An 18,310-nucleotide genomic window follows, 5' to 3' on the forward strand; every position below is an offset into this window, starting at 1 on the left:
TTTTTCACTCTCCTCTTTCACTTTCATCAAGAGGCTCTTTAGTTGTTCTTCATTTTAAGCCATAAGCATGATGTCATCTGCATATCTGAGGTTATTGGTATTTCTCCCGGCAATCTTGATTCCAGCTTGTGCTTCCCCCAGCCCAGCGTTTCTCATGATGCACTCTGCATGTAAGTTAAATAAGCAGGGTGACAATATACAGCCTTGACGTACTCCTTTTCCTATTTGGAACCTGTCTGTTGTTCCATGCCCAGTTCTAACTGTTGCTTTCTGACCTGCATACAGATTTCAGAAGAGGCAGGTCAGATGTGGTCTGCTATTCCCACATCTTTAAGAATTTTCCAGAGTTTGTTGTGATCCACACAATCAAAGGCTTTGGCATGGTCAATAAAGCAGAAATAGATTTTTTTTTTTTGGAACTCTCTTGCTTTTTCAATGATCCAATGGATGTTGGCAATTGGATCACTGGTTCCTCTGCCTTTTCTACATCCAGCTTGACCATCTGGAAGTTCGCTATTCATATACCATTGAAGCCTGGCTTGGAGAATTTTGAGCATGACTTGACTAGCGTGTGAGATGAGTGCAGTTGTGTGGTAATTTGAGCAATCTTTGGCATTGCCTTTCTTTGGGATTGGATTGAAAACTGTCCTTTTCCAGTCCTGTGGCCACTGCTGAGTTTTCCAAATTTGCTGACGTATTGAGTGCAGCACTTTTACAGCATCACCTTTTGGGATTTGAAATAGCTCTACTGAAATTCCATCACCCCCACTAGCTTTGCTCATAGTGATGCTACCTAAGGCCCACTTGACCTCACATTCCAGGATTCTGGCTCTAGGTGAGTGATCACACTATCATGGTTATCTGGGTCATGAAGATTTTTTAATATAGTTTCTCGGTGTATTCTTGCCACCTCTTCTTAATATCTTCTGCTTCTGTTAGATCCATACCATTTCTGTCTCTTATTGAGCCCATCTTTGCATGAAATGTTCCCTTGGTATCTTTAATTTTCTTGAAGAGATCTCTAGTCTTTCCCATTCTATTGTTTTCCTTCTATTTCTTTGCATTGATCACTGAGAAGGGCTTTCTCATCTCTCTGTGCTATTCTTTGGAACTCTGCATTCAAATGGATATATCTTTTCTTTTTCAACAACACAAGAGAAGACTCTATACATGGACATCACCAGATGGTCAATACCAAAATCAGATTGATTATATTCTTAGCAGCCAATGACGGAGAAGCTCTATACAGTCAGCAAAAACAAGACCAGGAGCTGACTGTGGCTAAGATCATGAACTCCTTATTGCCAAATTCAGACTTAAATTGAAGAAAGTAAGGAAAACCAATAGACCATTCAGGTTATGACCTAAATCAAATCCCTTATGATTATACAGTGTAAGTGAGAAATAGATTCAAGGGATTAATCTGATAGATAGAGTATCTGAAGAACTATGAACGGAGGTTCATGACCTTGTACAGGAGGCAGGGATCAAGACCATCCCTAAGAAAAAGAAATGCAAAAAGGCAAAATGGTTGTCTGAGGAGGCCCTACAATTGTTTAGGAATAGACCATCCTAACAATCCATGTTACCTGCAATACACTCAATATATTCTAAAATATAAAGAATAGAGAGCAAAAAGTGTAAGGTACAAATAACTTAAAAACCACAAATACATAATTTTACTTATCATAAAACATTTCTTCAGGACAGTTTTTAGAATTATTTGTCATGCCTATGTTCTAGTCCAAATACTCTAAATTTAATATGTTTAATCCTAATCCAATAATTTAAACATGAGTCTACCCATGTTGAGTCTCAAAAAGGCTTAGTAACTTCAACTATGACTCCTGGGACACTTAGGTGGAACTAAGATTTGTATATAAGTCACCTGTCTACAATGGCCACATATTACAGAAAATACGGTAGGGCAACACAAGCAAGGCACTCATCTTTGGAATTTAGTGCTTATGCATTTTACTTTTGTGCTTCGACTTTTTTTTTTTCCTCTAATACCAGTGATTCATTGATCTTACTTAGTCATGCTAACCGAAGGATAACATCTGGCAGAGTCAATCAGCCTAACTAATCTATAATGTAATTTGAATCCACGGCCTTAGAGTAATCACCACAAGACACCAACAAAATAAATTCATCATGGTCTAATGTTTGCATATATAATCTATCGGGACAAACTCTATTTTCATGAGAATTATCCATGTATTTATTGCTTAGGTACCATGTGGTCAGCATATACAATATTAATGAAGGCTGCTCACATTGGTACTCACAATTCATCAAATTCCCTCTGGAAATTTCCTAGATTCTAGCTTTCAGAGTCTGTTGATGATGTCTGTGAAGTACGCATAGCTTACTGAGACTCAACTGTTTTCAGTGACATGAAATCTAGACTTTAGCAAATATGCCAGGAAAATACAGGTGTATTTTGGCTTTGTTTGTTTGTTTGTTTGTTTAATTTAGGCTCTGAAAATTATTAGATGTCGATTGAGACTTGCAAAATCACTTCACCAACATTAAAATTATGCTGCTTGTGCAATGAAAAAATAGAATGCATTTTAATGGAAGGTTTGACCTGCAGAAAGATGAATAATTTGCATCAATTCTTGTGCATTATGTTCAACAAATGAAGACAAATGTATTCATTCATTTTAGTAAAGCTGAAGAACTAAAGACCAGCGATTTTATGCATCTATAATGATGAATATTACAGTACTTATTATATGATGAATTGGGAATTCTAGAATTGGATGGTGAGCAAAACAGGGGAAAAACATGCTTCTCATACTGATTTCTATTTTTATAAACACAGGCATCTGCCTTAAACAAACAGCATGCCTCTTTTTAGTACTGATCCCAATCTCTCACTTTGTCAAATAACAAGAAATAAAGAAGCAGTGAAATCTCATGCATTTAACATTTGAAAATACAAGAAAGAAATTTCACATTGTTCACATGTCAAAGTGATATCCTTCTACCATAAAGAGTCCACGATACAACCTATTGCAACTTTAGGCTGATTATGTGGAGGGACATTATAATGAGATAAAAGTAACTTAAGAATTATTAATAGGGCTATAGCTATTTTATATTTGTTAATATAAAATATGTTAGAAAATAGTTTATAAAGGTAATATTAAATTCCAATTGTGATGTAAGAATGTATCTTATTTATAATTGCATATAAAAGAAATAAGTATATAATAGAAATAAGATGCAAATAATCTTGTGTAAATATAATAGAAATAAAATGTAGATACATTTACATTGAAAGTTTAATAGAAATATAATGTATATAACAATTTTGTGTCTGATAAAATTGTCTTTAAATTTAACCTTAGTATTAAAGACATATATAAAAAATAAAAAAACATTTATAAAGACAGTATCTTTGCATTCATCTTTACTTTGTCTCTATATTGCCTATTATGTTCTTCACATATTTCAGTCATTTTCTATGATATGAGTAATTTAATGTGGATTTAGTTCACAGAAATAATTATACTTTGACTATTTAAACTTACTATTGATGTAACCCCACAAGTAAAGTGGGGATACATAAGATTATAGATAATTTTAGCATCGTGGATGATAGGCACATAAACAGTATCTCCTGCATCCCCTTTTCAGTTGATTTGTATTTCCCATATGTTATTTACTGGTGGAGGCACAAATAAACGAATGAAGTGTACCACTAGCTTACTGTTAAAGATAGATACAGTTTTAATGGGACCCTACAGACACTTTACAATATTTCTACCAAACTGAACAAAGCAAAGCAAAATAACACCAACGGGCTCTAATGGATTTCTCTAGATTGCTGCTTTCCTACTAGCTCACAACTGCTGAGTCTGCCTGGTCCTCAAAGTGCACTATGCACTCAAAATTCCAAAGACAGAAGCCAAGAAGGCTTTTAGTATGGGTGGTCAGAAGGGAGGCAAGGCAGCTGAAAATGCCATTAAGTAGAAATGCTCCCCATTCAACTAAATAGATTATAACCTATGCTGAATTAACAAGCAAGACTGTCACCTCTCACACACAGTATTCCTTAATGAAAACTGTGATTTGTTTTTTGCTTACCACCCCCCATCCAGTTTTTGTTGTTTTAATTTGGATGGATGAAAAGGAATTTCAGTTAACTTATTATAAGAACACCAAAACTTCAAAAATCTACCATACCATAAATGTCACATTAAATTAGCACCACTGCATTCTGGAAAACTATGAGAGGGATTTAATGTCACCACGAGCTTAATTAAGCCAGCTTATGCTTATTTAGCATTTACCTTCGAATCATTGTTGATTGCTCCACTAAGGTATTTTGTGTAAACAGAGCTTCCCTAATTAAATAGCTTCTATCTCAGTCATTCAGTGAGCCCACAACAGGCTCTGGGCAGTAATCATCACACTCAGAGTGATGAATGGTCACAGCAGGCCCCTAGATGAATCACAGGAGGCCTAGCAGGCTCAAAGGACACATGGGCTTTAGGGGGAAGAAACGGAAAATACGCATGAGTTTTGAAATATTTCTCAATACTCAGTCCAGAAGAGACATAGTATTTCTGTTTAACCTCCTGTACTTAACCACACACGCTTCTACGACAGTAATTAAAAATCCAAGTAACAGTAAAAGCAAGGCAAAGGGAGTTCTTCTTGATCACATTTACAATATTAATAAAAATAGAATTTTCATTTCAGTTTATGACTCCTGCAGGAATAAACTCAAAATCCTGAGGAATTTCTGATATCGATCTAAATTTCCAGAAACAGTCTGCATTGCATTGCTTTGAATAGAGTCATCTCCTTAACTTTTGCTGGGAAAAGAAATTCAAATAATCTTTTATTTTTCACACCTAAAAACATTATTTTTTAAAATTTATTCCTTATAATTAAACAAAATTTTAAAATTAAGTAAATACAAAAAGTTATCAAAAAATCATCACTATTCTTGAACAAGATTATATAAAAGGGAAATGCTAATTAATGAGTTGAGATATTCAGGTTATGATGTTGGTTGAAAGTTTATGGTATGCCAGAATCTCATTCAAGTACTAGAGTTGCATGTCATTTCATTTATTAATGACTTAAGTAATAATTCATGGAGTTATATTTTTGGCAGAGCTATGACATAAAAAATCATAAATTACTGCCTGAATTTTTTTTTTCCTCAGAAGCATTTGAGGGGTCAAAGTGAAATGTCTCTTTCTAGATTATACTACTTTGACGAATTTATATGAGTTAATAAGACTCATAATGTATTGGAGACTCAAAATCATTTAATTTTGTGCTATGCGTGAATGAATAAAATGAAACTTACTAAGTTATGAATCTAATATTATCAAGTCAAACAGAAGAAAACAAGTTATCTGAACAAGAGAAACAAAAGATATATTGTAATACCTGCAGGTGACTGATTTGAATATTTATTCCTTTAAATGTATTTATATTATTCAGAATTAGGCTAAAAATAAAGTGTATGTTAAATGTTTTAAATAACTATTGTAATAAAGAGACATTTCAATAAATTTAAATTCAATATTGTTTGACAGTGAAAATAAAAATATGGTGAAATGTTCTTCCTAGTCTATAATTTTGCTATTTCAAAGTATTATAGATATTTTGAATTTGTATTAATATATACTGATAATTTTATATTAAAATTCCAAGGATGTCCCTATAAAATAAATTTATCATATGCTAGATTCTATTTTTTAAAAATTCATTCTATTTAAAACACTAATATATTACATTATTACCCCACACTAACTACATACTACAAAAATGATTCCACATAGATATATAATCCAACTTGATTTCTATAAGTTTCTCGTGCAAGTGACCTTGCAAATATCAGTGACTATTTTTTTGCAATAACTAAGATTTTTCAGAAGGGCAAAAGTTGATCTGATCAGCTGAGTTGAATAGATAAAAGAAAAAAAAAAGCTACATCCTAAGGCTTATAGCATAATTTGTTTTGTTCTCTCATCTTATATATAACGTTAGAATGAGAAGAAATAGAAATTCCAAATGTTGTGTATTTTTCTTAATTTAAAAAGTTACATTAAAAGTAAAGTATATATATATTATTATTTTAAATTATTTTATATTTTCCTTATAAGTCAATATCTTACAGTAAACGCTGTCAAGTGTAGGAATAAAAAAGTTGCTCTTTGTATAGTTTCCATAAACTATAACAGGGAGCTTCCCTAGAACATATTCAACTATTATTTTTCCTTTTTAAAATAGCTTTCACATCTGAAATATCCCAGTGAGTTTTTGAGAATTATATACTATTTTGATTAATTGGGCTTCCCTTGTGGCTTATGAGAAACACTGGGCTGGAAGAAGCACAAGCTGGAGTCAAGATTGCCGGGAGAAACATCAATAACCTCAGATATGCAGATGACACCACCCTTATGGCAGAAAGTGAGGAACTAAAGAGCCTCTTGATGAAAGTGAAAGAGGAGAGTGAAACAGTTGGCTTAAAGCTCAACATTCAGAAAACTAAGATCATGGCATCTGGTCCCATCACTTTCATGGCAAATAGATGGGGAGACAGTGGAAACAGTGTCAGACTTTTATTTTTGGGGGTTCCAAAATCACTGCAGATGGTTATTGCAGCCATGAAATTAAAAGACTCTTACTCCTTGGAAGGAAAGTTATGACCAACCTAGATAGCATATTAAAAAGCAGAGACATTACTTTGCCAACAAAGGTCCGTCTGGTCAAGGCTACGGTTTTTTCAGTGGTCATGTATGGATATGAGAGTTGGACTGTGAAGAAAGCTAGCACCGAAAAACTGATGCTTTTGAACTGTGGTGTTGGAGAAGACTCTTGAGAGTCCCTTGGACTGCAAGGAGATCCAACCAGTCCATCCTAAAGATCAGTCCTGGGTGTTCACTGGAGGGACTGATGCTGAAGCTGAAACTCCAATACTTTGGCCAGCTCATGCGAAGTGTTGACTCATTGGAAAAGACCCTGATGCTGGAAAGGATTGGGGGTAGGAGGAGAAGGGGACAACAGAGGATGAGATGGCTGGATGGCATCACCAACTTGATGGATTTGGGTAAACTCCGGGAGTTGGTGATGGACAGGGAGGCCTGGCATGCTGCGATTCATGGGGTTGCAAAGAGTCAGACATGACTGAGCGACTGAACTGAACTGAACTGTGGCTCAGCTGGTAAAGAATCCACCTGCAATGTGGGAGACCTTGTTTCGATCCCTGTGTTGGGAAGATCCCCCGGAGAAGGGAAAGGCTACCCACTCCAGTATTCTGGCCTGAAGAATTCCATGGACAGTCTATGGGGTTGCAAAAAGTCAGACATGACTAACTTTCACTCACTTTGATTGATTTGTAGCAAGCATTTCCTCAAAGCAAAACAATATGATAGAGCCAGTCTTGGTACACTGATACATTGTATTTACAACTCAAACAAGCAGGTAAACAAAAAAACTCTCAAACTTAAGGTTTTATATTAAATATAAGTCAAATGTCTTTGTTCTAAAAATTTGAAATTATGAGTGTTATTATGTAACTAACATTCATGAAAAATATCTGTGCTATTCTCCAAAGAGAAGCAAGTTAACAGGATGGCTTCCATCAGTTAGAGTTACCTGAGGCACCTGTATGGTGATGAGGACAGGAACCAGAATGAGATGCCCCAGGCCCCATACTCCAGAGAGGGCCTCACCAGTGGCTCAGCCTTAAAGACTCTGCCTGCAGTGCAGGAGATGTGGCTGAATTCCTGGGTTGGGAAGACCCCCTGGAAGAGGGCATGGCAACCCACTCCAGTATTCTTGCCTGGAAAATTCCATGGACAGAGGAGCCTAGTGAGCTACAGTCCATAGCGTCACAAACAGTCGGACCTGACAGAGGGGATTTAGCACGCATACTCCAAAATCCTTATATATCCTCCCAAAATCTTATTTAATTCTCACTACCATGAATCACTCTTGTTCAAAGAGGTCATCACATTGAATAATGTAAGATGCTACACTGATCATTAGCTCCAAAAGTTATTTGTTTTCTCTGTTTATAAATCTTGCTGCACCATCATATTTTTAGATGTGGAGTTCATTTGCTCAACAAATAACTGAAAGTTCATGGAGTGCAGGCACCAATCTTGTGTGGGCTTACAACAACTAAAAGGCCAAAATCTCTGTCCTCCTCCACAAAATGTAAACCAAAGAGGAAGGTATGGATATATAGGAATCTCACTCCTTTCAGAAACAAAATGAATTTATTTTCTTCAGTTCTTTCCAAATGAAACTGTGAAGCAATAGGAACCTATCAATCACTGCTTCCATTCTTCATACGTGTTTAAGAAGTCTGATTTTTAAAATTTGTTCTAAGACATCAGCAAACCATATTGCTTCACATAATAGTTTCCTGCCCACTTTAAATCAAACTGTAGGAATCTGTCAAGCATATTATCTGAAACACCATATTTAGCATTAAATAGACCTTAGGTTTTCCTAGTCTAACTCTCTAATTTTACTAATTAAAAAAGAGAAATTTAGAAAATATAAATTTCATGTCACTTGTCCAAAATTACAATAAATGATAAGACTAAAATAAGTCTCTTTTCTAACATATGCTAAAGAATCTGCCAGAGATTCTTGCAAGAGACTTGGGTTCAATCCCTGGGTCCGGAAGATCCCCTAAGGTGGGAATGGCTACCTGCTCCAGTATTCTTACCTGGAGAATCCCATGGACAAAGGAGCAGAAGGCTATACTCCATGGTATGGCCAGGAATCAGACATGACTGAGTGACTAATATTTTCACTTTCACTAAGCTTGAAAATTTATCAAAGTTGCTCATCATAAACTTCAAATAAATGGTACATGAATGCATGAAACTGTTGAATTCTTTAGGGAATTCTTACAGAGGGAAAGAAGCATATGGGATCTAACTAGGGAGCATGCCAGAATTTGAACGCATGATCAACACAAAACTATCATAATAAACTCAATCCTTATTGTGAATATAAGTTAATACATTTTGAAAAGACATGTTCCTTAAGCTTATTATAATTAGGATAACTCAATCATCTTTATATGTTAGAATTAATTATATATAGTTTGGCACAATAATGGCAAAGCTTTGGATAGTCTGTTCCCAGTGTGAACAGTAAAGGAGGTTCATTTTGTGCAGAGAATTTTAAAACAACAATAGCAACAACTATCACCACACACTGACAAGTCAAAACATGTCAAAAATAAAACATTCCTCCCTGTAAAATATCTTTTGTTCATCCAAGTTCTAAACATTTAGTATTGAGTTTTAACAACCCAACTCTTATTGAACTTTGAATTGGCAAATATTTATTTTTTATTCTTTAATAAACATTGTACTCCACTTGGAAACTAAATTGGAGAACCCTCGTTATACAGCTTAAAAGTGAGAGTGAGTCACTCAGTCCTGTCCAATTCTTTGTGACCCCATGGACTATACTGTCCATGGAATTCTCCAGGCCAGAATACTGGAGTGAGTGGACTTCCCTTCTCCAGGGGATCTTCCCAACTCAGAGATCAAACCCAGGTCTCCCACATGCAGGCAGATTCTTTCTAGTTTTGTTTTGTTTTGCTTTCTTCATTTCAACAGTGGCTGTGGAATCATTGTTTTTAGTCTACCATATAAATGCTGGAATATGCAATGCTACAGGAGTGAATATCTCAAAATTCTCTCTGAGCCAGTTCAAACTATTTTCAGCTATAATGAATTTGAATAAACTTTACCAAATATGAAAGAGTTTGAATTTTTTGAAGTTATTATGGTGGAAAATTTTTGGACTTCTGAGACTTTTGAAAGTTGTTAGAAATGATCCCAAAGAAACAAAGACATGGATAGTATTGCAACTTCTGAATTTATCATGAAATGGGACTTTTTATGAATCTGTGCCTCACTTTCTAATTATAGTATACATGTTTGTTGATTTGAAAGAAACTTTTCATAATTAAAAGCAATAAAATTATGAATGAGGATACATTGAGAAATATGGCTATGCCATTTTTAAATACAATTACATGAAAATCAATTTTTGACCCAGGTGTTGAAAAATTTGCAGAAGTTTCAAAACTATTATAGTGTCATTATTCACTATTGTTTTTCAAGCACTCAGTCTCTGGTGTTTTGTTTCAGCAGCCCAAGTGGACTAGCATTTGCACATTCTTTTTCTCACTACTTCTGTTGTGGTATCTCCTTAATTGTGACTCTGACTTCTGTGCCTCCTTCTTATATGGACTCTTTCAATTACATTGGACCCACGTGGTTAACCCAGGAAAATTTCCCCATTTTAAGATCCTTAACTTAATCACATCTGCAAAGTCCTTTTTAGCAATAAAGGTAACATATTCACATGTTTGGGGGATTAAACCAGGGACATTTGGGGGGAGCCATTTTTATGCCCATAGCATGTATGTATGTATGTACTCTAATATTATGTATTTATTCATTCACTAATTTATAATAAAAATATATGCATATTCATATATTATACATAAATATTAAGCTCAATAAATGTAAATTTTTATTGTCTTTTCCAGTTATTATTATTATTTCATTCCATGATTATTATTGCAACTAATTTTGTCATATAGAAGAAAGAATGTTAAATACAATCAATCCTAGTGTAAATTATTCTAGGTATTTTACTGGTAAATCATCTGCTAGTCCTCTTAAATAAAATATATACTTCTCTTAAATAAAATGATTATTCACAGTAACCATTTGCAGCTCATTCTTTTAGTCAGCAAAATCAAGTACTATATTCATACACCACTACTCTGAAAAAATTAAGTTCGAAAAACTTTATTTTATTCATCAAACTTTTTTTTATGTGTAAGATTAAAGAGAAGGTCCTTTACGGGAGGTGTTGTGGATTTTTTCAACTCTGATATAGTAAAAATGTCTACCGACCATTTTAGTAGAAATCATTCTTTCTCTTGTAACTTATTCCTTTAGAAGCAGATGTCCAACTATTTTCCTGTTTTTATATAGTCACAGAATATAGTAAGATACATTTGTTTGAAGCAAAATTCTTAATGGCATATGGAGGCACTGTTTTTTCTCCCTTCTCACAGCAACTAGGATTAATGAGCAAAGAAGTGGCTGACAGGAAGCCTACCCATGGGGGTGCCGACGCCATAACCTTTGGAGTCTATGAGGCCGCCGATCTGGGTGAGGTTACAGTTCCGCTGGGTGACAAACTCGATGGTGGTTGACTCCATTAGGAAAGCATAATCAGAGGTGAGGACTCTCTGGATTCCTTCTTCATTACTTTTGACGAGCACAGACTGCCTCCTGCTGCTCATAAAGGCCCACATTTTGTCATATGTGGAGATTTTTGATTTCTGGGGAAAAACAGGATACATAAGAAAGATATTCCTTAGTTTCCATGTGATCCTACAATATTTTGATGAAATTGACCATATTTACTTTACTCATAATACTGCATCATTGTATTATTAATAACAGTGATACTAAACAACAACAACAAAAAATCAATATCTGTGAAGAAACATTTCTCAGAGCATTTCTTCATCGTATTTCCAGGCATGGAGCAGATTTATTTAGCAAATATATAAAAAATGCCCTAAGATTCAAAAGTTCACAACTAGTAAATCATAGGAGGCAATAAAAAAGAGAGAATAAAACAGACTAATAAGGAGGGATTTTTGTGTTTGTAACTCACATGAGTATCTCATGTGTACAATTTTATCTTTCAACATTACTATAACATCATATTTGGAAAATGCAGACACTGGACACCGATCGACACTATAAAAGTGTAAGAGATATTTTTTCCCCCTGAATTCAGTTGTTGACTATAAGACAGATGTTACATTATCCCCCAAGGACACATACAAATATAAGTTGAAGAGACGAGAGGAATTTGTTACAAATAAGGATATTACAAGTAAGATGACCACATTTCTGCTGAGACACAATCTGGACACCATAGAACTTCTTTTAACCTGCCTCAGGACAACAGGAAATCAATCATCCAGGTCTTACTAACTAAGGATTCCTGGACCAAGAAAATAGAAGAATTTTTAATATCCAGCTGGAAATTCTCAGTAGGGCTTCAGTACGACTTATTGCTAAAGGAAAGGAATGGGTTTTGTTCAGAAGGCACTGGTAAAACATAAACAGGGAAAAGGTTAGCATCTGCTCACGGAAAGCTCATTTGTGAAACCCTTACCTTAGTTTCATTCTTATACCAACACAAAACATAATATTCCAATTATAAACACAAGGAGGATTTTCACCTCACTGGTTGTCCTGCCATAAAACATTGAAACTATTTTCCAATAAATAGGTACACAGTGTTTTGCAGTTTAAGCATGTATTTAGTCCTACATGTGCCAGGACATAAATGTGATATTATTCCTTCCACTAAAAGTTAGTACAGAATAATATTTTGAAAAATTATGGCACTATTTCAATGATAAAATGGGAAGAAAAAAAAATAATTTGGAGGTGGGGAAATACCTAATGGTGTTTATGTAATATATTAGGAAATACCTAATATGTGCTTTATAAAAACAAGTATAGCTTTAGAGCTAAGAAGCAATAAAAATGTAAACCATTGCTCTCCAATGAACATTAAAACATGCTGAAAGGCCAGTCCTTGAAAGAAGGCAGCTAGAGCACCCAGAATGAGATTGGCATGATAACAAATTTGGGCAGCTATGGTGGAATGTCAGTTGTTTTTAAGGAAAATAGTCAAATGTTTGGAGTAGAAATGGGAAATGAAAGGAATAGTTAAAACTATGGTGATATTCTTGCTGGAATAATTATGACCAATAATGAGATTTTGCAAAGATACATTTTGCTATCCAAATTAGGAACATAATGAGGCTAGCTATAACAAGTTCATTTCCTTTCAAAGGTAAAAAATGTTTTCTCCTAATGTTTTGGATTAAGTGAGGTCAAAATACAAAATAGAATCAAAATCAGAGCTCACCTTCAGATTATAGAGATTTTATGTAAAAAAATAAAATTGGACATAGTTTTTGATTTAGTGAATCTGTGACTGATAATAAACACAATCCCATGAATGTAATACTAAAAATTCATATAATCAAAACTGCATGTTCACTACTTGACAATTTAAAATGTAACATCTTTTGTTGTTTAGTCAATAAGTTGTGTCAGACTCTTTTGCAACCCCATGGACCTACCAGGCTAGAGTGTATATATATATACATTCTTTTTTTATTTTATTTATTTATTTTTTTTACATTCTTTTTTTTTTTTTAGATTCTTTTTCCATACAGGCCATTACAGAGTATTGAGTTTCCTGTGCTATACAACAGGTCCTTATTAATAACTTCCTATATTCCTTTTTTACTTAAATATCTCTTAATATACTTCTGGTTTTCTTGAATCTATTGTCTATGATTTTTGCACAGCTTCAATCATCTTTCCTGTCTACAGAAAATAAACCTATTTCTAGTATTCTTATATGGGATAATAGGTTTTGATAGAAAAGTTACCCAAATTGTTTTGTTTCTCATAATAGACATCCAAATATTTCAGTTTAGAAATATTGACTATCTGCTGCTCACTCACATTTTATATGGCTTGCTTGCTAGTTTGGCTCTCATTCTTTGACTACAATTCCCAACTGAGCATAGTCATCTATCAGTTATGGCTATAAAACACAACACCGTGTAGCCAAATATAGGAGATAAGATCAAAGTCTTTGTAGACTGCACGTATGTATGTGTGTGGTACGTGATGCCTTTAAATTCAAACTATTTTCATAGAAAGTTAAAATACAAAACTAGTCTTTAGGGTCCCCAGGAAATTTTATTACTTTTATCATTTTCAGTAGTGAAGATAGTACAGTCATCACTAGTTTAAAAACAAAAGGCTTGAACAACATGAATTTTACTGAAACACTTAAAGCAGCTAAGATGGCTTATAAAGTACATAATGAAAGTATCTGAACAAAACACTTACGCTGAATATGAAGCTAACCATGTACTTTTCTCTATAAACGTGGCCACACATGAATAATTGATTACCTATACTTAACTAATGTATAGATAAATTCTGAATAATGTAGATCTGAGTCAGAATGATCACTAATTCTTTATCTCTTGTTAAAAATATATGTTCTGATGCAAGCTACTTAATCTCTTTTTAATTTTAGTTTACATGGTAGTCAAATATCTACCAAACTTCTAAGGTTTTTGTGAGGATTAAATAAGACATTACATGTAAAAACACTATGCAGTAGTGAGACATTTGTGTTACTCTGTTTGTTAAAAAGAGAGCATAATACTATCAATTGCTTGTGTTTTATTTTTCTTAAAAAACACTAAGTATTCTGGCAAAGATGGAAGGTTGAATATCATCTTTGAACACATATTCTCTCCTATGGCATGAAACTGCAAGGCAAAGAAAAATCAGATAAAGTGCAGCAGAAACAAAATTTTGGAAGGAGGAATGCAGACAGATGAATTGCAATTGAGCTAACCAACCTTTAGGGCCGCCTTCTCCCCTGCAAAAGTTTCTGAGATCAGCATTTCTATATCCCTCTCAAAGCCAGAATGATTAAAGGTCTAACAAAAGTAGAATTTATTGAAAAACTGTCTTAAAAACAACCATCTCTGAGCAACTTTGTGACTGCTCCATCCCACCCAAGCAAAAGGCTAGATGTTTTACTCTGTGGGAACTAAACAAGAGCACACTGGATGAGTTGATCTAGGCGAGCCACCCTGAAACCAGAAGGAACACATTGGAATCTATAACCAGTGTTGAGATCAGTCAGCCCTCTGTCTGTCTTTGATCTTTGAATTCCTCCAGGAAGATATTTTTAAGCAAAATTGAACTTCTCTAAAGAGATAGTAATAATAATAAAACAATAACAACAAAAAAGGTAATATAGAGTTCGTCATGTGCCAAACATTATTATAAATTATTTACACATAATAAATCATTTAAGTCTTGTAAGATTTCTATTTTTGTCCCCATTCTAAAATTAGAAAAGGAAAACAGAGCAGTTAATAGTTCACCTAAATTCATGTGGCTTCCTCCTGGCCAAAGGAATGAAACATGGGTAAATAGGCTACCAGTTCATAGTCTTAATTATTGTACTATAACAACTACACCTAAAGGCGCATATCATGGATTTACAAAAAAATGAACCACTACATCACCCTAAAGTGAAGCTCATAGTTTTTCATCCTTAACTAAGCACCTATGGCTTGTAGTGAGTCTCCAACATAAACGATAAAGAACAAAATAAATCAAATGGCATTAATATCCTTAGCAAGGTAAAAGATATTGCATAAATTCAAAGAAAAATTCTAAATGGACTTTGTTGAAAGAAAATGCATTCAAAGATCAGATACATATTAAAAATCTGATATAAAAAATGGAATCCTCAAGGGAAATGTAGACTAAAAGAGGATTTTAAAGCAGTGCAATTGACTTGACCTCTAATTTCAAAATATATATATTAAATACGTATGGAATTGTGCTACTACTCTAACATGTAAGGAGGAAATAAGGAGACTCAGCTAGTTTTATTTCTAGTAAAATAGAGAACTGTTGAATACTTTCAAAGTAAAAAAGACCATAGGATCTCTAAGGTTAAAAATAGTATATGAAAGCTTTACAAGTTAAATATTAAGAGGAAGTAGTCATTTAAGGTCAGTAAGCAGGTAATTAAAAACAAAAGTAATAAAAATTTGTATATTGTCTGAAATTTTATGTTCACTCATTTAGAAATAAGGAAATATCAAGTTGCCATGTGAACTAAAGCTCATAGGTGGAAGATGGGGCATGTTAAAAGACTGACCTTTATATTATGTCCTCTCAGTCTACTCTTAGACTAAGGTTAGTTTCATTCCATAAAGTAGCTGGTGATCATTGCCAAGGGACAAGATAAAATCAGGGATGGAGAATAAGCTGCTGAACCAAATGTAAACAGTCTTTGAAGGTCCTCTAGCAACAGTGACACAGAAAAGGGAGGACCTACACAGAGCACCAGAAAAAACTAAGGAATTGGAATATAGGTTGGCACCACTGATGCCAAATTTATTAGGAAGGACATTCTAGAATAGTGTATTATTTAAGAGAAACATGAAAAATGAAAGCCAGGTAATAAACTAAGCATGAAATATTATAAATTTTCTGTAAGGTAAGAATTAAGATAATGGCAAATTAGATATACAAGATAAGTTATACAGATAGAGTGTAGTCAAGTTAAAAAATGAATTAGTGAAAAAAAATTAAACATAAGAACATCTTGTTCTACTCCTTTACTTCACAGGTGAGTAAACTAAGGCTACTTGATACAAAAAAAATATTAGTAGTGAAGGCAGATTTTAAAGAGAAACTTGCTGATAGGATTTATGACATTATGATCTTAAAGAAGAATTTTAATTTTATAATGAGAAATAATATCTTTAGCAAAAATGAAAAATATTCCTAAGTATCATCATTATAGTTATGTTGTACACAGTAATATAGATAACGTGAAGTAAATAAATTAAATCAAGTCTCATAGATATTGTTTGAAACGAATAGTAAAATCAAAGCAATATAAAGGATAAGTGTTAGTTGCTCAGTCGTGTCCAACTCTGTAACTCCAAGCATATAGCCCACCGGGCTCCTCAGTCTATGGAATTCTCCAGGCAAGAATACTAGAGTGGGTTGCCATTTCCTTCTCCAGGGGATCTTCCCAAGCCAGGGACTGAATCTGGGTCTCCTTCATTACAGGTAGATTCTTTACTGTCTGAGCCACCAGGGAAATATATTTAAAATATTCAAAATAAAATAATCTGATTTTCTCACACAACTACACTGCCACTCTAAACACCAGAATAAATTTATTTCTTTTGGGGTGTGTGTATATGTGTGTGTGTCCCATATTAAGGACACTTTTCCTTCTATATTACATTGGGCAGATTTAAGATGTCAACGTTTAGCGGTGTTTATTTTATCAAAATGCTGAGGCTTGTAAGTTGACTTGGTTTTTGCTATATCAGCATAAAACCAATAAAATGAGTTCATAAGGCACTGTCTCTTTATAATAGCAGTTTTCAGAGGCTATGAAATCTAAACAAATGGATTAAAGAAATTGTTGTTAAGAATAAGAAATACAAGACTTCTTAAAAATTCACAGATGCCAAAAGATGTTGTGCTTTAAAAATAACATTCAGTATACTTAAAAGCTTTTAAATATATAGATGATGATTCCAAATGTAAGCATATATAACTTTAGTTTCTGACAGAACTCAAGATAAACAATGCAACCTGAAACTAACTGGCTCTTTGCAGATCTCCAATAACTAATGGGTTTTAGGCAACATTTTTCCTGAGCATTCTAGAGAAAGACATTTAGAACTGGTAAGATATTAGTGTAAGAATATTGTTGTTGTTTAGTCACTCAGTAGTGCCTGACTCTTGGTAATACCATGAACTGTAGCCCACCAGGCTCCCCTGTCCATGGAATTTTCCAGGCAAGATTATTGGAGCAGGCTGCCATTTCCTTCTCCAGTGCTCTGAAATTTTGTTCATATCCCATCTAAAATGTCATGAAAGCCAATCAAGTAAGGGTTATTCTTGTACCACTGGCATAGATCTTTTATTGTGAATGACATATTTTATAAATTCAAAGCCATCTTTAAAAAAAAAATCTTTGACTTAAGTTGTTTAGTATGCAAATGAATTATTCTCCCCACTTCTGTTTGCTCGATGTCAAATACAAATTAAAATTCAAATAAAGCACAGGGAGCCCAGCTGGGTGCTCTGTGATGACCTTGAGGGGTGGGGTGTAGGGATGGAAAGGAGGTGCAAGAGGGAGGGAATATGGCTGATTTATTTCATGGTACAGCATAAACTAACACAACACTGTGTAAAGCAATTATATTCCAATTCTTTTTAAAATAAATGCAAAACCAGAAAAAATAAAATTCAGAAACCATGTTGTGCTCATGGACCTATAAACCTATCCAATACCCTAAAAATAGTAAGAAAATGTTTATGAGACCTCTGGAAACAAGAATTTAAATTAACTTCTTATGTGTGTTCTAGAGGAAAGCTTATTTTATTGAATAAGAGAAGAAATCTTTAATATTAATCTAGGTTGAACTATTATGACCACAAAGCATCAGTTATACAAAGAAAATCCAGTACTATTTTGTAATGTTTTTTAATACATAATATTTGGTGTTTTGGCTACAACTCAGATTCTTCAAAAAAAATTTATCAAGTAGTTGTTCAGGGCTTTTTGTCCAGGTCTCTGTGACAACATTGACTGCAGCCTGCCAGGA

The 18,310-nt window shown here is 34.0% G+C and overlaps 1 protein-coding gene across 5 annotated transcripts in view; it reads right to left on the reverse strand.

Moving 5' to 3' along the window:
- Positions 1-18,310, reverse strand: part of GRIK2 (glutamate ionotropic receptor kainate type subunit 2) — a 725,919-nt gene that overhangs the window by 30,423 nt on the left and 677,186 nt on the right. For all 5 annotated transcript variants that reach the window (XM_061131531.1, XM_061131528.1, XM_061131529.1 and 2 more), the window contains one exon: positions 11,143-11,368. In XM_061131531.1, coding sequence (XP_060987514.1) covers positions 11,143-11,368 — 226 coding nt within the window. The remainder of the gene's footprint in view (positions 1-11,142; positions 11,369-18,310) is intronic.

This window comes from Dama dama, chromosome 28 (genome assembly GCF_033118175.1).
Source record: "Dama dama isolate Ldn47 chromosome 28, ASM3311817v1, whole genome shotgun sequence".
Classification (NCBI taxonomy): Eukaryota; Metazoa; Chordata; class Mammalia; order Artiodactyla; family Cervidae; genus Dama; species Dama dama.